The 20,857-nt window shown below is 46.5% G+C and overlaps 3 protein-coding genes across 3 annotated transcripts in view; 1 reads left to right on the plus strand and 2 right to left on the minus strand.

The window, feature by feature from the left end:
* LOC126581711 (uncharacterized) overlaps nucleotides 1-3,772 on the plus strand; it is a 94,819-nt gene extending 91,047 nt beyond the window's left edge. The window contains exons 7-8 of the mRNA XM_050245563.1: nucleotides 1-133; nucleotides 1,363-3,772. The exon at nucleotides 1-133 is cut by the window's left edge and continues 93 nt beyond it. Coding sequence (XP_050101520.1) covers nucleotides 1-133; nucleotides 1,363-1,592 — 363 coding nt within the window. The 3' untranslated portion in view covers nucleotides 1,593-3,772. The remainder of the gene's footprint in view (nucleotides 134-1,362) is intronic.
* A 1,382-nt stretch (nucleotides 3,773-5,154) lies between these two features.
* LOC126576104 (angiopoietin-related protein 1-like) lies at nucleotides 5,155-6,484 on the minus strand. The gene is made up of 3 exons (XM_050237219.1): nucleotides 6,430-6,484; nucleotides 5,984-6,371; nucleotides 5,155-5,884 (listed from the first exon to the last, which is right to left on the minus strand). The coding sequence occupies exons 1-3, from the start codon at nucleotides 6,482-6,484 to the stop codon at nucleotides 5,155-5,157; spliced, it is 1,173 nt and encodes a 390-aa protein (XP_050093176.1).
* A 1,119-nt stretch (nucleotides 6,485-7,603) lies between these two features.
* LOC126576113 (ficolin-2-like) lies at nucleotides 7,604-13,724 on the minus strand. The gene is made up of 2 exons (XM_050237231.1): nucleotides 13,706-13,724; nucleotides 7,604-8,790 (listed from the first exon to the last, which is right to left on the minus strand). The coding sequence occupies exons 1-2, from the start codon at nucleotides 13,722-13,724 to the stop codon at nucleotides 7,604-7,606; spliced, it is 1,206 nt and encodes a 401-aa protein (XP_050093188.1).
* Between the last annotated feature and the right edge of the window lie 7,133 nt (nucleotides 13,725-20,857).

Raw genomic sequence — 20,857 nt, forward strand, 5'->3', positions numbered from 1 at the left:
TCGGCCAACGGTGGCAACGCCGGAGGTGGCGGCGGCAGCAGCAGCAGCGAAAACGGAAAGGCCATCCCCTACGACCACTTCCCGTACGGTGAGAACGAGCTCGACCGGAAGGACTACATGACACACTTACAGGGTAAGCGCCCCGGTCGCCGGTGGTTGATTGAATTCAATATTGAATTATTCATTGATTGAATTGCTATTGAGAACATGCGAGACATGCACAGTCAAACACGCACCAGCACACCTACAAAATGATTCCCGGCATAAGCAGTCCTCTCTTTTGATGGAGAAGTGGCCGAGGAATTGGATGATTAGAAGGACAAATCTTGAGATTATTGATTTCGATTTACAATGTCGAGGATTTGTGAAGTGCTTTGAGGGCTGCGTGAGAGCTGTTAATTGTCAATAGCTTAAAACAGCAATACTCATTCCACCGCTACCTAGCTCCTAACAAATACATTAAACTAAGACTTATGTTTTTCAGCAGATAGGATTGCAAGTACCTCGCCACTATCTAAAGCTGTAGTTAGAGAAGGCACATCATCTTTCAATTTGCTTTTAGAATCCATCGGAAGTAATCGATTTTCTACCAAATTCTCGCTTAATCGAGATGATCACTGTCTTTGGCAAACAATATCCCTTGAATTATGTAGAAAATCGTTGTGCAATAAATTTAGAGGAAAGTTCTGATTTTGAGAACGAAATACCCACGTAAAACCAATTGGAAATTTGGTCACAACGGTAACGAGGCTTGTTCGTTTGCAATGGCGATTGATAAAAGTTTGCGAGGGTTTATCTCATACAACAACAATAATGAAGTCGTTCCGTTTTGCTAACGATCAATTCGATTCATAAATTAAATTATAAGGGACAAAAATGTTCACTTCATAGTCCGATTCATCAAATTTATGATACAGACTTTATGATCACCCATAAATTTAGTTCTATTTCAAGTTCGTTTTGGAGGAATCCGAGACCAATCAAATGTTCAATCAATAATTTTTGCGAACATGCCCAGTCCGAAAATTCATCTCACCACTTCATATTGTGACGCAGGACATTAAGAATTTAGCCTTCCTTTGCCTGTCCCTTCCCCTCCCTACCCACACAAATACATTATGAAAAGTTTCCCAGCAAACGATAATTAACAAAACTCCTGCTCGAAGATAATCGATCAGCCAACGAATAATTAGTCTGCAGCAGCGGCACCCCCCACCACCGCGAGCGAAAAGAAACGAACTTTTGCTGCCCATCGCCCCCTCTCTCTCTCTCTCTCCGCCCGGCTCCCTGTTCGATCCGATCATTCCATTATCAATTCATTTGCCTCATTTCCGGTTTCTTTTCCTTCCGGTCCTGCTGCAGGAGACATGGCCGCATCCGGAGGCGCACCAATCACCCGGCCAACGCTCCTGATGAGTCTGCTAGGGCGTCTTCCGCTGCCATCAATCAATCACTCCAGTCGGACAGCTGCGGCCCTACCACTCGGTACCACCGTGCTCGCCGGCCTGGCCGGTCTAGCATCCCTGGTGGCACGGCTACTGGCCCCAGCGTTGAAACCAGTGACGTCCCGTGGTTCACCGCTTGCCGCATGATTTCGCCTCCCGAGGATCGTGTCCACCGTCCCGGCGACCGTACGACGTGTCGCGCTGCTCGGTGATTTGTATCAATCCGTGTGAGGTGAGTGATTAGCAGTCCCAACGGCAACGCGCCCAACCATGGCAAATGGAGACACGAGGACGGTCCGGAGCAGTTCTCACAACGCCTCCCACGCAAGCCTGGATGTTGTGGATGCGGTCGTCCTTTGGTGCTCGCCGAGAGTTGCTGGCTTCACTCCGATTGCTCTGGACCTCCGGCACAGAACAGTAGCACTGAAAAGTCACCAAAACGGGAAAGAACGAAAAAAAAGCAACCAGACAATGAGAAATCAATAGAAAGTCAGTGGATGTCAAAGACTTTGCTGAAGCGAACGGACACATTGGCGGGCCTCAACGAACGAATACACACAGAAAAACAACACAAATAAACATTAAGATGCCGACCATGGGTGGGCGCAGCTACCTTTAAGGAAACTTTTCGGGAATCTTATGTCCGAGATACACGTAGAGAGAGAGAGAGAGATAAAATGGGAATAGTAAAAACAGAGCGACAGTGGAAATGGGTTTTAGGATAAACAGAGTGTTTAGGGTAAGTGTGTTGCCTATATTGATCGATCTTGGAGTCTAGTTAGTGTTATTACGCTTCGTCACGAACACAGACGAGGTGATGGCAAAAAGAGTCGCGAGCAGTCGCGGTTGCATCGTCGAACGGAAGTGAAGAGGCGAGCGAAAGTTTTCTATAGTTGAGACACTAAGGCAGAACAGTAGGATCTATTTTTTCCCCCCCGCAGCCTCAGCCCCAGGCCACAGACAGAACGTCCCCTAGGAAGTAATCGGTTATTATCTAGTAAAGGTGCCCAACCCCCCCGGGAGGGCAGAGTGACATTGAGTGGCGCGACAGATCACTGGCCATTGCTCTTTTCACCCAAGACTATTGTTTGACTGTTTATTCTCGGAAAGGGATGAGATCGCACTCGAGGAAATACTCGGTTTCTTGGTAAACGCTTCTCGAATCCCCAAATTACCGAATGCCCCCAAACCAATCGATGCTTCAGGAATACAAACTTCGATAAGAATAAGACCACGTGCACCAAATCGTGATCGACGTTGTGCTAATTGTGAATAATCATTTCTCGAAGGGATCTAATTTTCTGCGAGAAGATACCATTCACTGCATAGCATCGCAGGTCACCACAACGGTGCAACGATAGCTATCCCAATTCAGCATAAAATGTCTCCGTGGTTTCGATGGAATCTCTGTTCCCATGTTCTTCAAGAGTCCTTCCACGAAATTCAGCCAATGAGCGCGAGGTTTGGTTTGGAGCGGCAGTAGAAGGCTTCCATAGAAGCTCAAGCCCCAGGCTCCTCGTGTGCTCCGGTTGAAACGCCAGCAATGTCGCGTCATGTAAATAATTAGTTTCAAAGCAGTAAAGCAAGAGTAACATAAGAATAAAGGGCGCGCGCGAATGGAACTGATTCCAACTCGCGTTTGAGGTCGAGTCGTCGAAAATAGTCGAGAAGACGTTGTAATAATTGAGCAGCTCGCCCACAGTCTCACATGGAACGCTGTGCATCGCGATGAGCGCTCGGTGGTTGTCTCAGCATAACTTATCGACATATTCTCGAGCAGTCATACAGAGAGACGCGGAGCGCAGAAGGTAGCGAGTCGAGCGACTTTGTAAAATAGCGAAGAAGATCGGTGATGTGTGCTTGCAACTGTCGTCTGCGTGACTCTGTGTATGTAATGTACAATGTGTAATGTGTAAAGAGCAACAGGGATGCATGCTCGACCTTCCAGTTTTGAAGCAAATCCTGGATGGGTTCAGGATCAGTTTCAAGATCACCGAAAACCGACACAGGATGAAAATAGGAATGGAAGCGTTAAGGAGATGGGTAAATAAGTAAAGCAAAAAACAATTCACACAAAACGTAACGCAACGAGATGCCAGAGAGTTATGGAACGTGTCGCTGCCTAAGTAATAGGAAGTGAAGTGTGATAGGAAGCTGATAAGGCAGGTGCAATCCCTCGCTAATGAGCAATCACGATCAATCGGCTCAACAGTCTCAGCAGCGCTGCTCATTAATGAGGACAATTGAACGCCAACGGGGTTTTGGTCGCCAACAGGCACACAACCTGCTCGGTGGCGTTGCTGGAGCGGGAATGAGATATTAATTCTATCCAATCCAACTAGATAACAAGGTAGAACGGACGATGTGTATGTGTGCGAATGGACGGAAGGGAAGTGTGCGTGATTTGTGCGAACAGCTGGGAAGATAATAAAGTCTTGAGAAGCGAAAACTAATGAGATTCCGTTCTGTCACCATGCTGGAGTTCATTTTTTAATATTCGTTTTCCCTCCCGTTTTTTTTTTCTCCGCCTCGTTCGTTTCTTTATTTTCCACTGGAGATTTTGCGTTTTTACTGGCGTACTAGCGCTCGATCTGCTCTGCGACGGCGAAAAACAAAGACGCCATAAAGGGAAAGAAAATAATAACGAACTTCACCGTTTGGTCCAGACTGTGGTTGGAGTTTTTCGCGCGACGCAAATAAACGATCCCCATCCGCCATCTGCTGCTGCTGCAGGTGCCGGGAGGAAGACGAGCTGAGCGATGATGCGATGTAAATGGTAAGTAAAAACCACGAGAGCTATGGACTTTTCCTTCCCGCCAGCGTCCGAAGCGAGTGGTTTTGAAGTGGATCGAAAATTGGGAAAAATTAAGAGGAATCTGGACGGAAGTTCGTGGCGATAACGGGGTAGAAGTTTGAGTTGCAAACATGCTAAGGTGGTTTGAGTTTTCCGGTTCGTGTGGCAATGAATGTACCTCAGTGTTGTAGTAAATGAAAAAAGTAAATGAATGTCTCAACTCATCTACTTTTGTGCTTGAATTGTTGATAGATATGAAAGGAGAATGAGAGGAATTGTTTTCAAAAAACATGATTTGTCCTAACGAAAAGATTTCTTTTGGTTCATGAATTCACATTGTTTTTAGAAAGTAATGATTTATAACGAATGGTATCGTTACAGTATGTCCTTTATTAAAGACATCAGTCTGCATCACCTACATGTTCCTTTTCTGGCAACCCCTGGCTTTAGCGGTAGCCCTTTCTTACTCTCGCTCTTTAAACATCTCAAATGCATTATGTAATTCGCAACGCAAAAAACATAATTTAGATTGATAGGTGAAGTTTTTATTGTATGAAGGAAGGACTAATTTCACACCATGTCCGGTGCTGGGCAAATGTTCTGCTGGAAATCTTTGGCCGTTCCGCTATTCTAATCATCGAACACTTCTGATCGGCTTCCAATTACCTGCTGCAGGAAACCAACAAGAAGCATGATCAAACCAAACCCCACGCTAAACCAATCAACGTTATCGAACAAAAATAGTAGCTTGCAGGTTGAATGCATTTCGGAGTTTTAGGATTTTATCTCGGGAACCTGATCACCGCTCCATTAACAGCGCCTCTTCTGAAAATTTTGTTTAAAATGCTTCTTTATTCATACAATCGCCATTTGTTCGTTAAACAAACACAACTAAGAGGGCTACCAGAGTCATCTTTACAACTCACGAATCATTATCCTGCTGAAGCTTAACCCTTGAACACCGCCTTTGAATGTATACCACCAAATTGATTTTGCATCGGAAGAATTCTTGTAACGTCCGTTTAAATTCGACCAACCGCCACCAGAACCGTACCACCAGCCACCTTCGTAAGAAACTGCCCATTTTGAAGAAGAATTGTCCCGATCCATCGTTAAGAATGTGCCCTCCTTGTTGTACGTTGTCATTGAGTCTCCAGCAGTGCCGTTATACGAGCCCAGGTCCTTTAGTTTGTAACCCTCACTCTCAGCACTAATTTCAAATGCATTGTACCGAGCATACTTATAGATGCCCTCAAAGTCCTTCATCTCGATTAAGATTTCATGTTTCCGGGCAGTTGTAAGTTGATGAATTCGCTCCAATCCGAGCCAAAATTCTTTGTTCAACTCACCAAACCCGTCTCGGTAGTCAGTCCAATTCCGATAGAAATCAACCGAACCGTTGAAACGATGCTGCACCACAATCCAACCGCCTTCAAATTTCTCCTGCTCACAATAAACGTTGAATGGTGAACTTGCGTTGTTGATTTTGATAAGATACACTCCCGACACTTTTAATGATGCATCTTTGCATGAAGCAAAAGGAATTTGTTTAGTGTACACTGTTGTAGTTGTTTCAGGTGTAGTTGGTGGTGTTGCTGATACTGTTGTGGTTGGTACTGTGGGGATTGTTGACGGTGCTAGCGTACTTTGTCGTTGGGAAGCGGCTGATGTTGGAGTGACACAGTCCGGCATCAGTGATTTGTACAACGCGGCGAAGGAGATACTCGTGTCTTCCTGCTGAGACTGCATCCATCCTTGTCCTTCGTTGTCATTCGTCGTAAAGTTGAACCACTTCTCACGAAACTGCTCATGGCTGGCGCACGCTCTTTGCTGCGCTAGAATCAACAGTGATTGATCCTGGAGCAGACTTATGTTGCGGCCAACATCCTTCTTTATGCTGTCGTCGAGGCGGTCTACCGCCCACAGCAAATCGACGAACGTTTTTTCGTGGATGGCACGGATCCGTTCTACCTCTTCTCTGTGTTCATTCAGCTCGACATGGAGTTGCACCAACTTGCGATCCATCTGCTCGAGCTTAGTCAGTACCATCGCCAGTCCTTGTGCCAAGATCCGTTCCGAAGAAGGTGTTTCCAGGGCTGCGTCGACAGTGTCACAGCTCTTGGTAGTGGCCCCTGCGTATAACACGAACAATAGAAAGAAAATAGTTAGCTTCATTTTGGCAGAATGCACCAAGCCAATTGTAGACCGAGACGGAACTGTGTTCCGACGCTTTTTGAGACGGCATTTTATACCAAATCCTCGCCTCTGCCAGCTCATACTTTACCATGAGGAACATTTTGGAGCACTTATTCATGACGCATGTGGAATCCCCGGCAATTACCGAATACTTTAATTGTTTTCAGAGTGTTCGTTTGACAGGCGATTGCTTTGCAGGAAGGCACAAACTCTGGTAGAGAAAAAAATAAGATGATAAGCAAAAGATTTGCGTTTGGGAACCACTCGTTTGCCTTCTCGCAAAAATAAGCAATCGTACAGCGGCCAGCCAAGGAGACTGGCATGCTTACGGAGAAGCGGGGGTTTTCTGTTTGATTAGCTGCGCATGCCTGCAATGCTATCCGATGCTGCGTTGCTCACGCTTTAGCTGATTGTAGCCGTTCCGACGATCATGCGACTGCAGTAAATATCGTTAACTTTTGCTTGCACAAGGCCAATGCCTGGCTGATAATCGCAAGAGTTCATAGGCACTTTTATATTTTGGAGGACGAAACTGTGACGAATGTAGATCAAAATTCTATAGTTAATAGAGCACACTTAGTGGAATCGGGTGTTAGATGGTGATGCTACGTGAAGCGACATCGAAAGGCGCCACAACGCTCTCGTTCTTGCGATGGATCTCGTACCAGCGTGCAACAGTGAAATGGTGGTGCTGTAGGAAGTCCCAAAAACGGCGCAAAATCGACCATGAACATACAGACAAGTACCGGAAGATCGTGGACAACGTGATATCATTTTCTGTATCATTTGAGTGCCAGTGGATTCATTCTTAACTTTTTCTTAACTTAAGCATTTCATAAAGCGTTCTAGTGCATTTTTGAAATGGTGAAATGCATGTTGCTCGCTTTCAACAGCATGGAACTCTCACCCACTTATCCACTAGCTGCTTCTGTGTGCTTTATTTCGCAATGACTCGCAGCGAGGGAGCTTCCTGTTAGAAACAAAGTCAAACCAACAACCATTTCGAACCAAACCGACGCCCTTTGAAGTATTTCGGATCTTTCCCCTGGAAAGCACAAATCTCCTGCAGTAAAAACCACTTGTGATGAAAATTTCCTTTAAAATGCTATTTTATTCGTATAATTTCTGATAAACATTATAATTTGTACGCCGCGAAATACGACCCGAATCATTCCTGTAATTCACGGATCATCATCCTGGTGAATTTTAAGCCTAGATAGAAATTTTTATAATAATTCCACCAATTGGATTTCTCATTGAAGCCATCCATGTACCGTCCGTTCAGATTCGAACTGCTACCATTGAACCCGTACCACCAGGCACCTTCGTTATGAACAGCATAATGACGTTCGGAACTTCCGTCATTGTCCCGATCCTTCGTGGAGAACTTCGTGACCCTGCTGTACCCTAGCGCATCACCTGCAATGCCCTTATACAATCCCAGCTTCTTAAGATGGTATTGCTCCTTCTCGTTGCCTACTTGAAACAAACTGTAACGGGCGTACCCGTAGTTGCCCCGAAAGTCCCGGATCTCGACCATCAATTCATGATTACGGGCTGACGTGATTTGATGAATCTGCTCCAATCCAAACCAAAACTCTTTGTCTAACTCACCGAAGCCATTTCTGTATTCTTCCCAGTTCCGGTAGAAATCAACTGAGCCATCGAACCGATGCTGAATTACAATCCAGCCGCCTCCGAATTTCTCCTGCTCACAGTAAACGTAGATCGGTACACTATCGTTGTGTACACTGATACGATACACTCCCGACACATTTGATGGAACGTTCCTGCAGGATGAGTAAGAAGGTACCTGGGGTTTGAGTGTTGTTGTGGTCGTTGCTGATGGTGGAGCTGTTGTTGTCGATGGAGTTGATGGTGTTGTTCGAGATGTAGTAGAAGGCGGTGCAGCCTTTGTTGGCGTTGTTCCTGGAGTTGTGCTTGTTGTTACTGGCGTTGATGATTCATCTTCTGCTGAGGTGAAGGAGGTGCTCGTGTCTTCCTGCAGTTCGCCCAATTCCACTCCTTCGTTCGCCGTGGAGATGAACGATATTTCACTTAACTGTTCCTGGTCGCTGGTGCACGCGCTTTGCTTCGCTAGAATCAACATTGATTGATCCTGGAGCAGACTTATGTTGCGCGCGACATCGTTTGCGAAATCTGTGAAAATCTTTTCGTTGGACGCCTGATTCCGTTTTGCTTCTTGGCGTTGTTCCGTCAGCTCACTTTGAAGTTCCAACAGCTTACTTCCCATCTGCTCCAATTTCTCCAACACCAGCTTCAGCGCTTGTGTCGAGCTTCCATCCGGAGAAGTTGTTTCCTGGGATAGTTCCTCAGAACTAGTACTGCATACCCCTGCATACAAAGCACAAAACAATAGAAAACAAATGGCAATCTTCATTGCGCGAGAATCCACCGTGCCAATCGTTGATCGAGTCCGGAACTGTTATCTAATGTTTTTGGAGACGGCATTTTATATCCTTTCGAGTACCGTATCCAGCACATAGGCTCCGCGAGAAAAAATCTGCAGCAAATGGTCATACCGGATGTGGTATCAGCTAATGTCAAGTACCACGGTTCGTAACAGTTATGCTTCATGTGTTTTCCGTGTGTTCGTTCGACGAACACTGTGTTGCTTTGCAGAAAATCTCAACCTCTGGTACGAAGGGATTTGAATGATAACCGAGTGGAACCACAGCCTTCTCCAGTGGTCTTTTTCTGCAATCTTTTTGGCTTCATACCACTTCGTAGCTTCAGTTCGTTCGTCAGTCAGCTTAGGTGCAATCAGAGTGACTTATCATCATAACGCTCATTCAGAGCCCATGCTGTTGACAAACACTCGGTTGGCTTTCCTTCAAACGCGACCTCAAAATCTAAACCAGTCAACCAAGATAACACGCGTACTTAAGGAGACGCACTCCTTCCGTCTGCTGCTGCTGTGGACAACCGTTTGATTTGAGTGAAGCTGTTCTCACGATCGTGAAGCCACTGTCGTTATCGTTAGCTTCCGCCCGCTCAAGGCCATCGCTTGGCAGATAATTGCGACAGTTCATTGGCACTTGTTCCTTTTTGGAGGGCGAAAATAGGGTGAAATTTGGATCAAAATCTGTTAGTTCATTGAGCATACTAAGTGGAATCGGTTCGGAATACTGACAACGAAAGGGTCGGTAAAACAATCGCACTAGCGATCGATCTCGTATTCCTGCAGTACGCTGAAGAGACTGATGCTTAAGCTTTCGATACAAGTAAGCATCGAGAGTGTGTTAACCGTTTGGCATAAGAAATCTGAACGTCGTCGGCTGATTACTTTATCAGTACGAGTGTAGGAAGTGTGCAAATCGAGTGCGATGTGCGGGCAAAGTGTAAAACCGACGTGAAATGTTGAATGTGATTGAAAAGATCAGCTGGACACTCGGAGAGCAATCGATCGTTGAGACCGTTGAGTTGAGTTGTGGATCAATACAAAGAGGAGATCGTGATAACGGCGCACGCCCCTGAAACTTGCTCCGATACTCTTTGTTCCAAACGATGAAGAGCTATGGTTATTGAAGCCACATTGATTCTCGATCAGTGCTCTTCCAATTTAGAGTAAGAATTGTTTCTTACCAGAAAAAAATTGAATATTGAATATTGAAAAGAGATTGAAAAATTGAATATTGAAAAGAGATTGAAATTGAAAATATTGAAAAGAGTAAGAAGCAGAAACCAACGATGTTATCGTCTTTTTAAATGAGGCGATATTTTATGTGAATGTTGTAACATTCACATAAAATATCTCATTCAAAAACTGGCCCACGAAATGCAGACCGTTCTTCAAAAGTACAAAGATCTATCTAGACGACAGCACTTCAAACACGTGTCAAAATTAGCTGCGCTACCGTTTAGTGCACAAACAAACTTGAGACGAGTAGGTTTTTCGCGATAATTTGCCTTGTCCTTTATGTGGTTTGTAGCGATATTGTGTTCTTCGAAACATCTTTATCCGAGCGGCCGAATTTCCGCAATGATTTCAATAATTTCGAGCTACTTCACTCATCAACAGTGCTCGGTTAATCTTCTGTAAGGCTTTCCAACCAAAGACCACCGATACGGTGGTGCCACGCAGTAACCGCAACCACAACACCACCACGACCATACAGGGAAAACATAAAATTTCGAAATACCTGAAGCCACCTGCCATATCCCACATTACAGCACGCCATCCCTCCTTCCGTGCAGTGCTTTTTTCCGTGGAGACATCCCCCAAAAGGATCCGCTGGTCCACAACTACGGTGACAGACCAAACCGCTCCTTTCCGCTTCCTACTTTCCGAAGGTGCGAACCTGCCAGCCAGCACTTCCGTTTTCCCGCCGAGCCAGCCAGCCAGCCAGCCGGCCAGCGAGGAAAAGGGCTGGTACATAATAAAAATTAATTATTTATAAGCCCGGATTATTTAACAAGATATTAATTATGAGGATGGAAATTAATGAGCCACGCGAGCCACCTCAGGGAAATTATTTGTTTCTCACCGCCATGACGCCTTTTTTTGTGTTCCTCTGTTTGGGTTCCGTTTTGGGTGTTTGCTTATTTGCGCTTTGACTAGCCGGAAACCGCGTTGGGATGGTTCGTGTTTCCTGTCATTTCGCCACAAATTCACACGCTGCTGCTGCTGCTGCTACTGCGGTGTTTCACGCCAGTTAAGACAACAAACAGAGAGAAAAAGAAGAGATAGAGAGTACGAGAGAAATAGTAATGAGAAGCCACATGCTGGATATTGTATTTCATAAAACGAAAACTGTCGTCTCGATGCAAATTAGAGCAAGTTACGAACGATCAGAATCGATCCGAATGAGAAACACCTCAACAACTCCTCCCTGGGGAGGTCCAGCATCACAACACCGGACCGCCAATCATCCGCTTATGCCGCGGCGACCATCAATTCAAGGTGCTTCACTTTAATTTGCCTCACTGTGGTTGAGGTGCTTTATGAACGTTATTAAACCATAACTCATCTTTATGGTGACGAACAGTGGTTGCCAAGGAGTAGTAGCAAGAGCCCAAGCCCGCTGGTCATCACCCCAGGCCACGATCGATCGCGATTCGTGCTGATTTATGGCCCACCAAGGAGCTCGCACCGCAGATTGGTGTCCATTTCGGTGACTGGATTTGCGAATTAAGCTCAAGGTTATATGCCAGGGAGTCACCTTTGCTCTCCCATGCCTTGGCCAATTCCCAAACCACCCATTTCCCGGTGACGGTACACAGTTCATCGGATCAACGACACTCGCGATTTGGTCGCAATGGCGGCGGCACAAAATCGTCAACTGGCATCTTGACGGGCGGTTTCGTGGTTTCATACCGGATCCGATAGCCGTTCTGGTCCAGTACATCCTACGCAAACGGCACACTTTAAGAGCCAGACCGGCGAGTGACTCACTGCAACACAACAAACGAAACGGAAGCTAGGAGCACCGAGATTTTCCGAGTGATTTGTTCTTATTTCGCTCGGTACGGTTTGATTGTGCGATTGTGTTTTGTTTTCTCGCAATCGCCATCGCCATCGCCATCGCAATCGTAACCAGAGATCCAAGTCGATACATGGGGACTGCTCATCACCATCATCATCATCATCATTCTCGGTCATGGACACACGTCTTTATCGTTTGTCTGCCAGCCAGAACCTTATGTGCTTTCGCTATCCCTAAAGCCATCTTGTGTCGTCTCGAAGCTTAAACACCCTCGGCACCTCACCACAAACCTTCAACCTGCATTCCACTCGCACTCTCCTTGTTCCCCTCGGAGTAGCAGCAGCATCAATCGTAAAACAGAGGAAGAACAATTTTATGCCCGGCTGCTGCTGCTGCTGCTGCTGCTCCATCTCCTGTCGCTACCTTCGGCATCGTCTGGGTTTTTTTTTTCGTTTGATTGAATCACTTATCTAATCAACCACCACCCTCACCGTAGAATCACGATCCTGGCCTTATGCTACCGTCAGACCATCGTTTCGTCGTCTTCCCGTCTTCTCTCTCTTTCCTCTTCTCTCTCCCCCTCTTTTGGGAGCAAACGAACATCACGCAACGGAAATTGTGCCACGAGTGCCGAAAGTTGAGAAATCAAATTGCACAAAAGTAGAAACCGTCTATTTACCCAATCGATTACAGCGCGCATTACGGCGCCCATAAATGCCGATTTGTCAGCGTAGCAGAGGGTGAACAGCAAGGTCTCCCCCAGGGGGTGGTGATACCAGCAACAACAACAACAACAACATCAACGACACAAAGGCTCTCACTTCCGGTGTAAAAAGGAAAAACGATGAACCCCCGGGTGGGAACGCAAAGGGAGAAAATCGTTGAATAGGCAGCCCCACTTCAAACTTCCGCTCACGCGCTCCCTAAAATGTGTTTTGACTGGAAAATCGGCTGGAAAAGTTCATCAAAGCATAACAGGGTGAAGCGCGAACTGAGCTGCACCATTTCCAGTAAACAATCGATCGCTACCGACGAAGCTCTTGGAGTTCGAGTTTTTCGGCTTTACGCTGTTTCGTTTCCCGTTTTCTTTCCCGCGATTTTCGATTCCACCTTTCGCGAGCAGTCGCCCGGTTCGCGATTGTGTTTGGTGTTGAAGCGATGCAGATCGACGGCGTGGGCTCGTTGACGGTGGCTCTTTCTTGGTTTTGTCGAGGCTCTGTGGCTCCAAAACATTGCACTTCCGTTTGGCACTTTCCGCGGTGCTGTTCGTTTGTTCGTTGCTGGTGATGGGAAAAGTTAGCTGAAGTGGAAGTAGAGTTTCCTTCCGCCCTGCTTTTGTTCGTGCTGCAAGTGGCTGCATTGTGTTTCCGGGAGTACCGGGAGGATTGGGATGTCGTTTGCACCGTGGAAAACAACCGAAACAAAAGCCAATCACTTCGATATCGTGCCATCATGCTCCATGCTATCGGTCAATTCGGGCTTCAAGTAACACTCTTCAGCGTGATGGAGCCTACGATCTACCAAATCAACCAGCAACACGAACTATCGCAACTGAATTGAACCTTCACGCTTCGCGATTGTGTTACAGGAGGTAAGGTTACCGTCACACCACATTCCTGCTACAGAGCAATGTCATCGGCAAACGAACCATACGGAACCGATTCCGGGTTCCTATCACGAATGGTTATGCTCCGAAAGGTCGAATGATTTGTTCCTGGCGGCTGGTGTGTTGGCTGGACTTTTATTGCTCACTCACTGCCTTCCGATTTCGGGGACTCACAGCTCGTTCCAGCTCCAGTGTTCGTGTTCATGGTCACACTTACTCAGCTTAACATACTCCATGCCTCCATGCCCAACCGTCACTCCGATTACTCTGCACCGTTGGTTAATCTCGTTCGCTGCCAGTGCTGCTGTGCGTCATATTGCTTCGGGCGAGAATGGCGCCGAACCTTTTATCAAAACATAATTGCCAGTGACTGGTCTTGAAACCGGGCACCAACCGGGCGGGTGCCTGACACTCGAACGGGTAGCTAGCACAATTGGACGACCCGGACGAAGGGTGGGATAAAAAAAAAAGTATCTCAATTTTCCATCAGCTATGCGTCTCCATTGGCTCGAAGGAGACGCAACTAGCACACCCCCACCCATTGGAACCGGCACTCCAGCTGTGCTGTGTGAAACCGAACTTCATCATCATGATCATCATCATCATCATCATCATCATCGGTGGGGGCTCCTTATCGTATCGATACGTTTGGTTGGCTAGAAAGCAATCCGGTTGAGCCGAGTCAACCTCAATCAGAGCGACACCCCCCCCCCCCCCCCCCCCGCAAAGGTCACTAGAACTCGGTTTTGATAAGCTTGACCCAGCGATCGAACCGGTTCGGTCCCCCCCGGGTGTCCTGCCCCGCATTGCTGACCTTTTGATCCCTCCGATCATGTCGAGTGATATCTTATGAAAATCATAATCGTAATCTCGCTCGATATATCTATGGTGCCCACCGTGTTCCAGCTGTGCCCGCACTCTCTCTCTCTCTCTCTCTCTCTTTCCCTCATCTCCTAACCGATGTCGATGTCGCATTTCCTTATTCCCAGTGACGGTGAAGAGAAAAGAACCAGCAACCGGTTGGATGTCTCCCGTTGCCTTTCCAAAAACGAAGAAAGAGACGGTGAAGCATGCTTAAGACATTCATACCAACGCTCCTCCCTTTCCACCCGGTAGCAGTCCTTCTTGGGTGCTCCATCGGTTTCTACAGCAGTGGCAGCTAGCATGCCTGCCTGCCTGCCAGCAAGCATAATTTCGTTGACATTTATTGTTAATAAAAATCATAAGTTTATTCCAGCTCACCTAGCGTTCTCACCACCCCTAACGGACTCCAGCTAAGCATGCATGAGTGCACGCGTGTGTGTTCGAGTATTTTGGCAGCCCACCCGATGGTTTTCTCGGCGTTGGGTACGAGAACCACGACCTTCCACTACCTGAGTTCGCTTTCGGCTTTTCCGACCATTAAATCCGATTCTTTGCCGAGTGCTTCCGGTAGCGGCAGGACGTTCTTGGCATTATTTTTAACCATTCCACACGACAGGAAGATGTTCACCATTCGGTGCGCGCCAAGATCGGAATGGGAATGGAATCTTTTGTTAATTTGAATAGCTGCTCATTGTGGGTGCACATTTGCTCGATGCTCGTACTCCACGTCGAGTAGCTATCGAGTGCTAAGGCTGAAAGGACATTTGGCAATTCAAATGGAAGCGACATAAGAATACCGACGAAGATGGGCTCTCGGTGGGCTTTATTTAGAAAACAGTCTCAATTTGGGGCACAAATCATGTGAAACATGAACAGCTGTGAATAGTGAACAGAGTGACAATAGCGGAGATAATGAAAAAGAATATTTATTAGCGAATAAAGAAAATTTAATAGTACAGAATAAACGAAAAAGTGAAAAAGTAAATGTCTTTCTCAGTTTATTGGTTTATTTTAGAAATGTTTTTCCTCCGTAGATATCTTTGGAATATTTCAGATGATATAAGATTGTCAATTAAATAAAAGCACGTATGGAAATTCACACTGTGCTTTATAGAAGATGCCAAACTATGTGCTTTCATCATCAAAATCATATATCCATCGTATTGTTTACCCTATCATTAAAAGATGACATGGAGGAAAGGAGACACGATGCAAATTAACATTGACGAATGATCTCTTGAGGATCATAGAGGTTAAAATCAGTCGAGATTTATTTAAAAGATTACCTTAGCTTAAGCACAGCAACTTTCTGACCCTTGAACCAATTGACTTCTCTAATACTTCTCTAACTCTAGTAGGTACTTTTCAATTTTTGGAAGATTTGTTTCACATCAAGCATAATCAAATTTAGTTCTCAATGCAATTAATTTATTATTATTGCAATTTATGATTTATGAAATCACGAAGTTAGTCGTGCTAGTTGATATGTCTATGCCAATTGAAAAGTTTGAGTTTTAAAAGCAGTAACATTTCACAAAACATTACCATGAGTTGATAGGAAACATTTGAGCTTACCAAGAAAAAACCAAAAGCACAGCATGAAACCTTCGGAATCGCCTTTCTTCTTTTGCTAAGTTACCAGCATGTGAGTTGAGTTATTTCTTTAAAAGCATCTTCTGCTAAGCACATTCCACATAGACCAGCGCGCCACACCGACGCCATCAATATCTCTTTGGCAATATTTCTCCCACTCGATGACTATTTGCTCACCACTTCAACGTCCGCGAGATGCACCCGTTCGGGGCCATTTAATGATTGATCTTTCCAGTGCAGTGCGCTCCACGTAATATCGTTCATCATTACCGCCATCCACCACCACCAGCACCACGCTAGTCTGCTGCTGGTTTCCAGTATAAAAAAACTGCAGCGATCCAAAGAGCGAACACCGCCGCCCTCCGGTCGACATTTATATTCCTTAACAAACTCCGGTGGGAAATTAGCTCTCGATCAAACGATGGACCATTCGCTGGAAATAAAGAGAAATTGCATTGCCAGATACACCGTACCGACGCTGGAGAGCTTGCTGGCTTGCTGGAACCTACCCTGGATGGCCGACCACACAGGTCAAGGAAATACCTTCAAGATCCTGGATCTTTGAGCTCTGTGCACTGGGGGATATGCAGCTGGATCGATTGAACTGCATCGATGGGACTGAATGCAGGTACTACAGACCAACGCTTTGTCAGGTAATTTGTGATTAAGTAAAACACTTTCTGTAAAGCATAGGCACAGCTAACAGCAGCAGTAGCAGCAGCAATAGCTCAATAAACCAGCGATATGCTTCACTTAATCAAATGAAAACAAATTTGAAATCCGGATTCCTTATCAAACACTTCAAAGCAACAACAGCAACAACATAGTCTGAATGCAAAGACTTGAAGTGGATTCGCATCATCGCTCTCCCGTTTACTATGCCGCTTTTGTGACGAACGGATGTGCAAACTAATAATATTGGCGCCAGCTGCACACAGAGAATGCACTCACCATATTATATTATTGATTGGATATTGATTTGAAAGCTTCTCACATTGGGCTTACGTGGTATTATGCGACCAGCCAATTACTCACCATCTATGGCGCGTCGGTGAACTACCAGCGGCCACTCATTTACTTACTTATCCACTTCGCTTATTTGCTCGACATTCCGGGTTGTCCGGAGACGCCACCCGTTCCTTTGGCTTTCCTCAATCCTCTCATTTACTTTTTACTCCGTCACCCGCTAGCTAATCGAAGAAAACATACCCCAGATCGGTGCTGGCAAGATGAAGAAGCGACTGAGCCGCTAGCCTTGAGGGATGCGCTTCAAAAACGCAGCTACAAGCTCCAAGTAGCCCAAGAAATCCCAGTGGCCAACATGATGGTAAGCCTTGTTATTTTTTCATTATTTTATCATATCGTTGGCATTGGATTGGGAATCCTCTTCGGTGTCCCTCTCTTTCTCTTTCACTCTCTCTCTCTCTTTCTCTGCTCTAATCGTGGCACCACGAATTACCCAATGATTGCTCGAACCTCCGAGCAAACCGTTTACCTTCAACGAAACCATCGGAAATGCGAGGCGAAAAGGAGGAGAACAAGGTTGGTTGTGAGTTGAAAGCTAATCTTACTCTGTGCTTGGCGATTGCTGCAGTGAACCGTCATTCCCGGGGCCAGGTCGATGTTTGTGTTTGCCCATCCGCAGTAGCTCCAGTCACCCCTCCTTTCGATGCCAATCCAGTGACCAGAGGCACTTCAACAGGACGCTCAGGAGGAAGGGTTGCTTTCTTTGATGCTGTGCTTATGATTCTTCTACGTACGATGGACAAGGCCAACGCGCCGTATCGAACCACCTGCACCGAAAGGTTGACAGTTGAAGAGCTCCACCTGACTCTCTTTCTCTCTTTCTCTCTCGCTCTCTGTTCCAGTTGGTAAACGGTAAATGGATTGCTACAGTGTGTGCAATCGAATTTACAGGACCGTGTACCGTGGCGCACACCGTGCAGACCGATACACCAGACCAACCACCACCAAGTCCAAGAGGTCGTCAAGGGGCTTTAGTTTAAATTAAAGGAAATGAAATGTACAGAACTAGTGCCGTTGGCTCGGGCGGTGTGCGGATACCGGTTTGGAGGCCCCAGGAGAACAGAAGTTGCTGAAGAAACAGAACAGAGATGCAGCATTCGATTGTAGGGCAGCATCTCAAGCTCCTCAAGCCTTAACGGAGACCGTCCTAAGACCGAGGGACTGCAGTCACCCTGGCAGTCCGTAGCGTCGACTTCGCCAGAGAATCCGCACGGCAAGACAAACCTTTTGGACAAAATGGCATTACTTGCCAGCACTACCCTAAGCCCTTGGCCAAGGTAGTCTAGCTTCAGCTACACTCCACCTGCCTCCCGTGGGAGAAAGGAGCTGGCAAAACATGATCAATTTCTTTAAAAACAGATTGAAGAAGTCGCCTGTTGCAGCGATGGGAGATTAAGTTGGGAGCCCCAAACCGAGTGGAACTAGTTTTGCTTTCATCGCATGCACGCACACACCGAGATACTCCAAGCAAGGCAAACAACTGGCCCGGCTCCTTTCAGATAAGCTCTTGAATTGCTGGATCAAGCCTTCGGGCGGGTAATGGAGAGGATCAAAGTGAAAGGATTGAAATTTGATTGGATTATGATCTACTGCTCGGGAAGCCATTTAAAAGTGTATTAAATGGCAAGCAAACAACAAACACACCACCACAGATGATTAGAAATCTGTTTCATTAGCCCCACCCATGGAGAGGTGGAAGCGTTCGTTTGGTTAGACATCAAACGTTGAGGGTCGTTGCGATCTTCGGTCAGTTCAATGGCAAGGAATGTGATGCAGATGCTTAGGATTCGAAAGATTAACCGGCTTGTGTACTCGAAACCTAAAGACCATCTCAATACCGGACCTAATATGGCTAAAGCCCCTCTTAAAACGCTTAAAAATAATTTTCCGAGCTGAATTGTACTGCATCAGGTGTATGTCCCGTCTAGAGTACGGAGCATCACACTCGGACTCATAGGTCATCGTGCACAATATTCATAAGCTCAGATTAGAACATTTTCAACAAGTATGTTGCACAGACTTCTTTAGCATTCTCATTGATAAGGTGGTTGATAAACAAATTAGAACTCGTTTGTTGATGCTGTGGTTTTCTACTAACGCTTCGATCAAGTCAATTACCAAAGTCCTCCGCATGTTTCATGACGTCACTTTGGTATAGATTTTGTCTCTTCTTGTGCTGAAAATTTCCTCAAATTGACATTTCCATGGTATCCGCTCTAATTGACAGCTCATGTCAAAACTGATGTACCAGATCGTCTTCCGGAATGCATCAGCTGTACAAAGCATCTAGCAACCATAGCGAAAAGCCATTCAAAAGCTGCAGCTCATTCGAATGCAGAGTTCTCAATAGAAGCATCACCTGAAGACTCAACCGAATCATTATTAAAAAGGAAATAAACCATACTGGCACCTACATCCGTCCAGTCCGACAGCTTCCCATGGACTATCTCCATTAAGCTGGCGCTAATTTATCGTCCTTCGTCCTATCGGGTGACTTCGGGCACGACGTAACGACGAATCTCCTTAATCCCTTCCGCCAACAACAACAAACAAACTGCCAGCGAAGCATATTCCATTGCAATTAGTAAAATCAACTCTCGGCCACGCCAAGCCAAGTCAGGCTAAGCTAACCATCCAATCACATTTGCTTGGTAAAAAAGAAAAAAAAGGAAAACACCGAGCGAAAAAGAAAAACCCGAAAGAGTGCCACAGAAAATTACTTTCCGCTTCCGAACAGAGAGAGAGAGAGAGCCGCGAATGGTCTTCGAGCTACAAATGCACAACGTCGTGTCCGCTATGGTGCAACCTCTGGTGGCTTCTCTCGTCTCGTCTCGTCCGTCCGACATCGCGGTCATTTATGAAACTTGCTCCGACACTAATTCCCCTTCAACGTGGATGCCACCCAAGGACGACAACGACGGCAACGATGGTAAACGCGCTGCTCGTCAAAACCTCGACGCCAACGCAGAGCAAGCCATCAGCACTAGCAGTCCCGCAAACGCCGCAAAGCTTCACTTCCAAATGCAGACGATAAATCACCCTTGAGTATGGGACACCCCGAGAGGAGGGTGGGTGCACTCAATGGTGGTGGTCAGCACGACAATTATACGTTTGGTTATTTCACAGATCGCACACTGCAAGGTGACGTCCCTGAGGCAGTGCCTTCAGTTCATATTCCACTTAGTTGACCGCTAGCAGTGCTTTCGGTACCAAGCACACAAAAAAAAAACAAAACAAAAAATGGCCTCCAACCGCGACTAATTTTCGGTTAAATCGCGAACGAACCTCGACATCGGCAGCAGGAACCTCGTCCTGGGGTGCATCGAATCCGAAACCACAAAAATGAACCCCAACCGACTGACGGCACTGGTCAGCGCTCATGCTCCAGACCGGCTCTAGTGTGAATACGAAACGTCATCAAAACGAGCAAAAAGCGCTGACAGATCAGCATTATGACGATGTCGCGCGATTCGTTGGACTATATATTTCCCTGGCCAGGCGCGCCATCACCGCGAACAACGTGCCAGTACATTACAGGAACGCAGCGCGCAGAGAGCACCCTTGAGTCGGACAATGCGTGGCAATGCGAAGGTCTCTGTTGCTGCTGCTTGTTGCCGCTTCTCCCCTCCCCTATAATGACGACGACGCGAGTCCGTTGTCGTTGTCTTGCAGCGGTCGCGACACCCTCGGCTCATGCTTGGCAGGATGTTTTTGCCGGCGAGCGAGCGAGCGAGCGAGGATTTTCTTTTATTTATCAAACTCTGTCGCCGGCCGGTGGCGAGTCTCGGCGAGTAGCTGGCGCCATCGTGGCGCGGACGAAAGGCCCTCGGTCTCCGGGCCGGAAGGATGCTCGCCAGTGCGCGACACAGCGCGCGCAACAACCGAA

This window comes from Anopheles aquasalis, chromosome 2 (genome assembly GCF_943734665.1).
Source record: "Anopheles aquasalis chromosome 2, idAnoAquaMG_Q_19, whole genome shotgun sequence".
NCBI lineage: Eukaryota > Metazoa > Arthropoda > Insecta > Diptera > Culicidae > Anopheles > Anopheles aquasalis.

Excerpts from the sequence above, each read along its gene's own strand:
- LOC126576104 (XM_050237219.1), bottom strand. The coding sequence starts at position 6,484 with ATGCCGTCTCAAAAAGCGTCGGAACACAGTTCCGTCTCGGTCTACAAT. Across the intron at positions 6,372-6,429 it reads CTCGGTCTACAATTGGCTTG|GGGCCACTACCAAGAGCTGT; the intron begins GTGCATTCTGCC and ends TGTTATACGCAG. Across the intron at positions 5,885-5,983 it reads GAAGGACAAGGATGGATGCA|TACGCTAGCACCGTCAACAA; the intron begins GTCTCAGCAGGA and ends CCAACGACAAAG.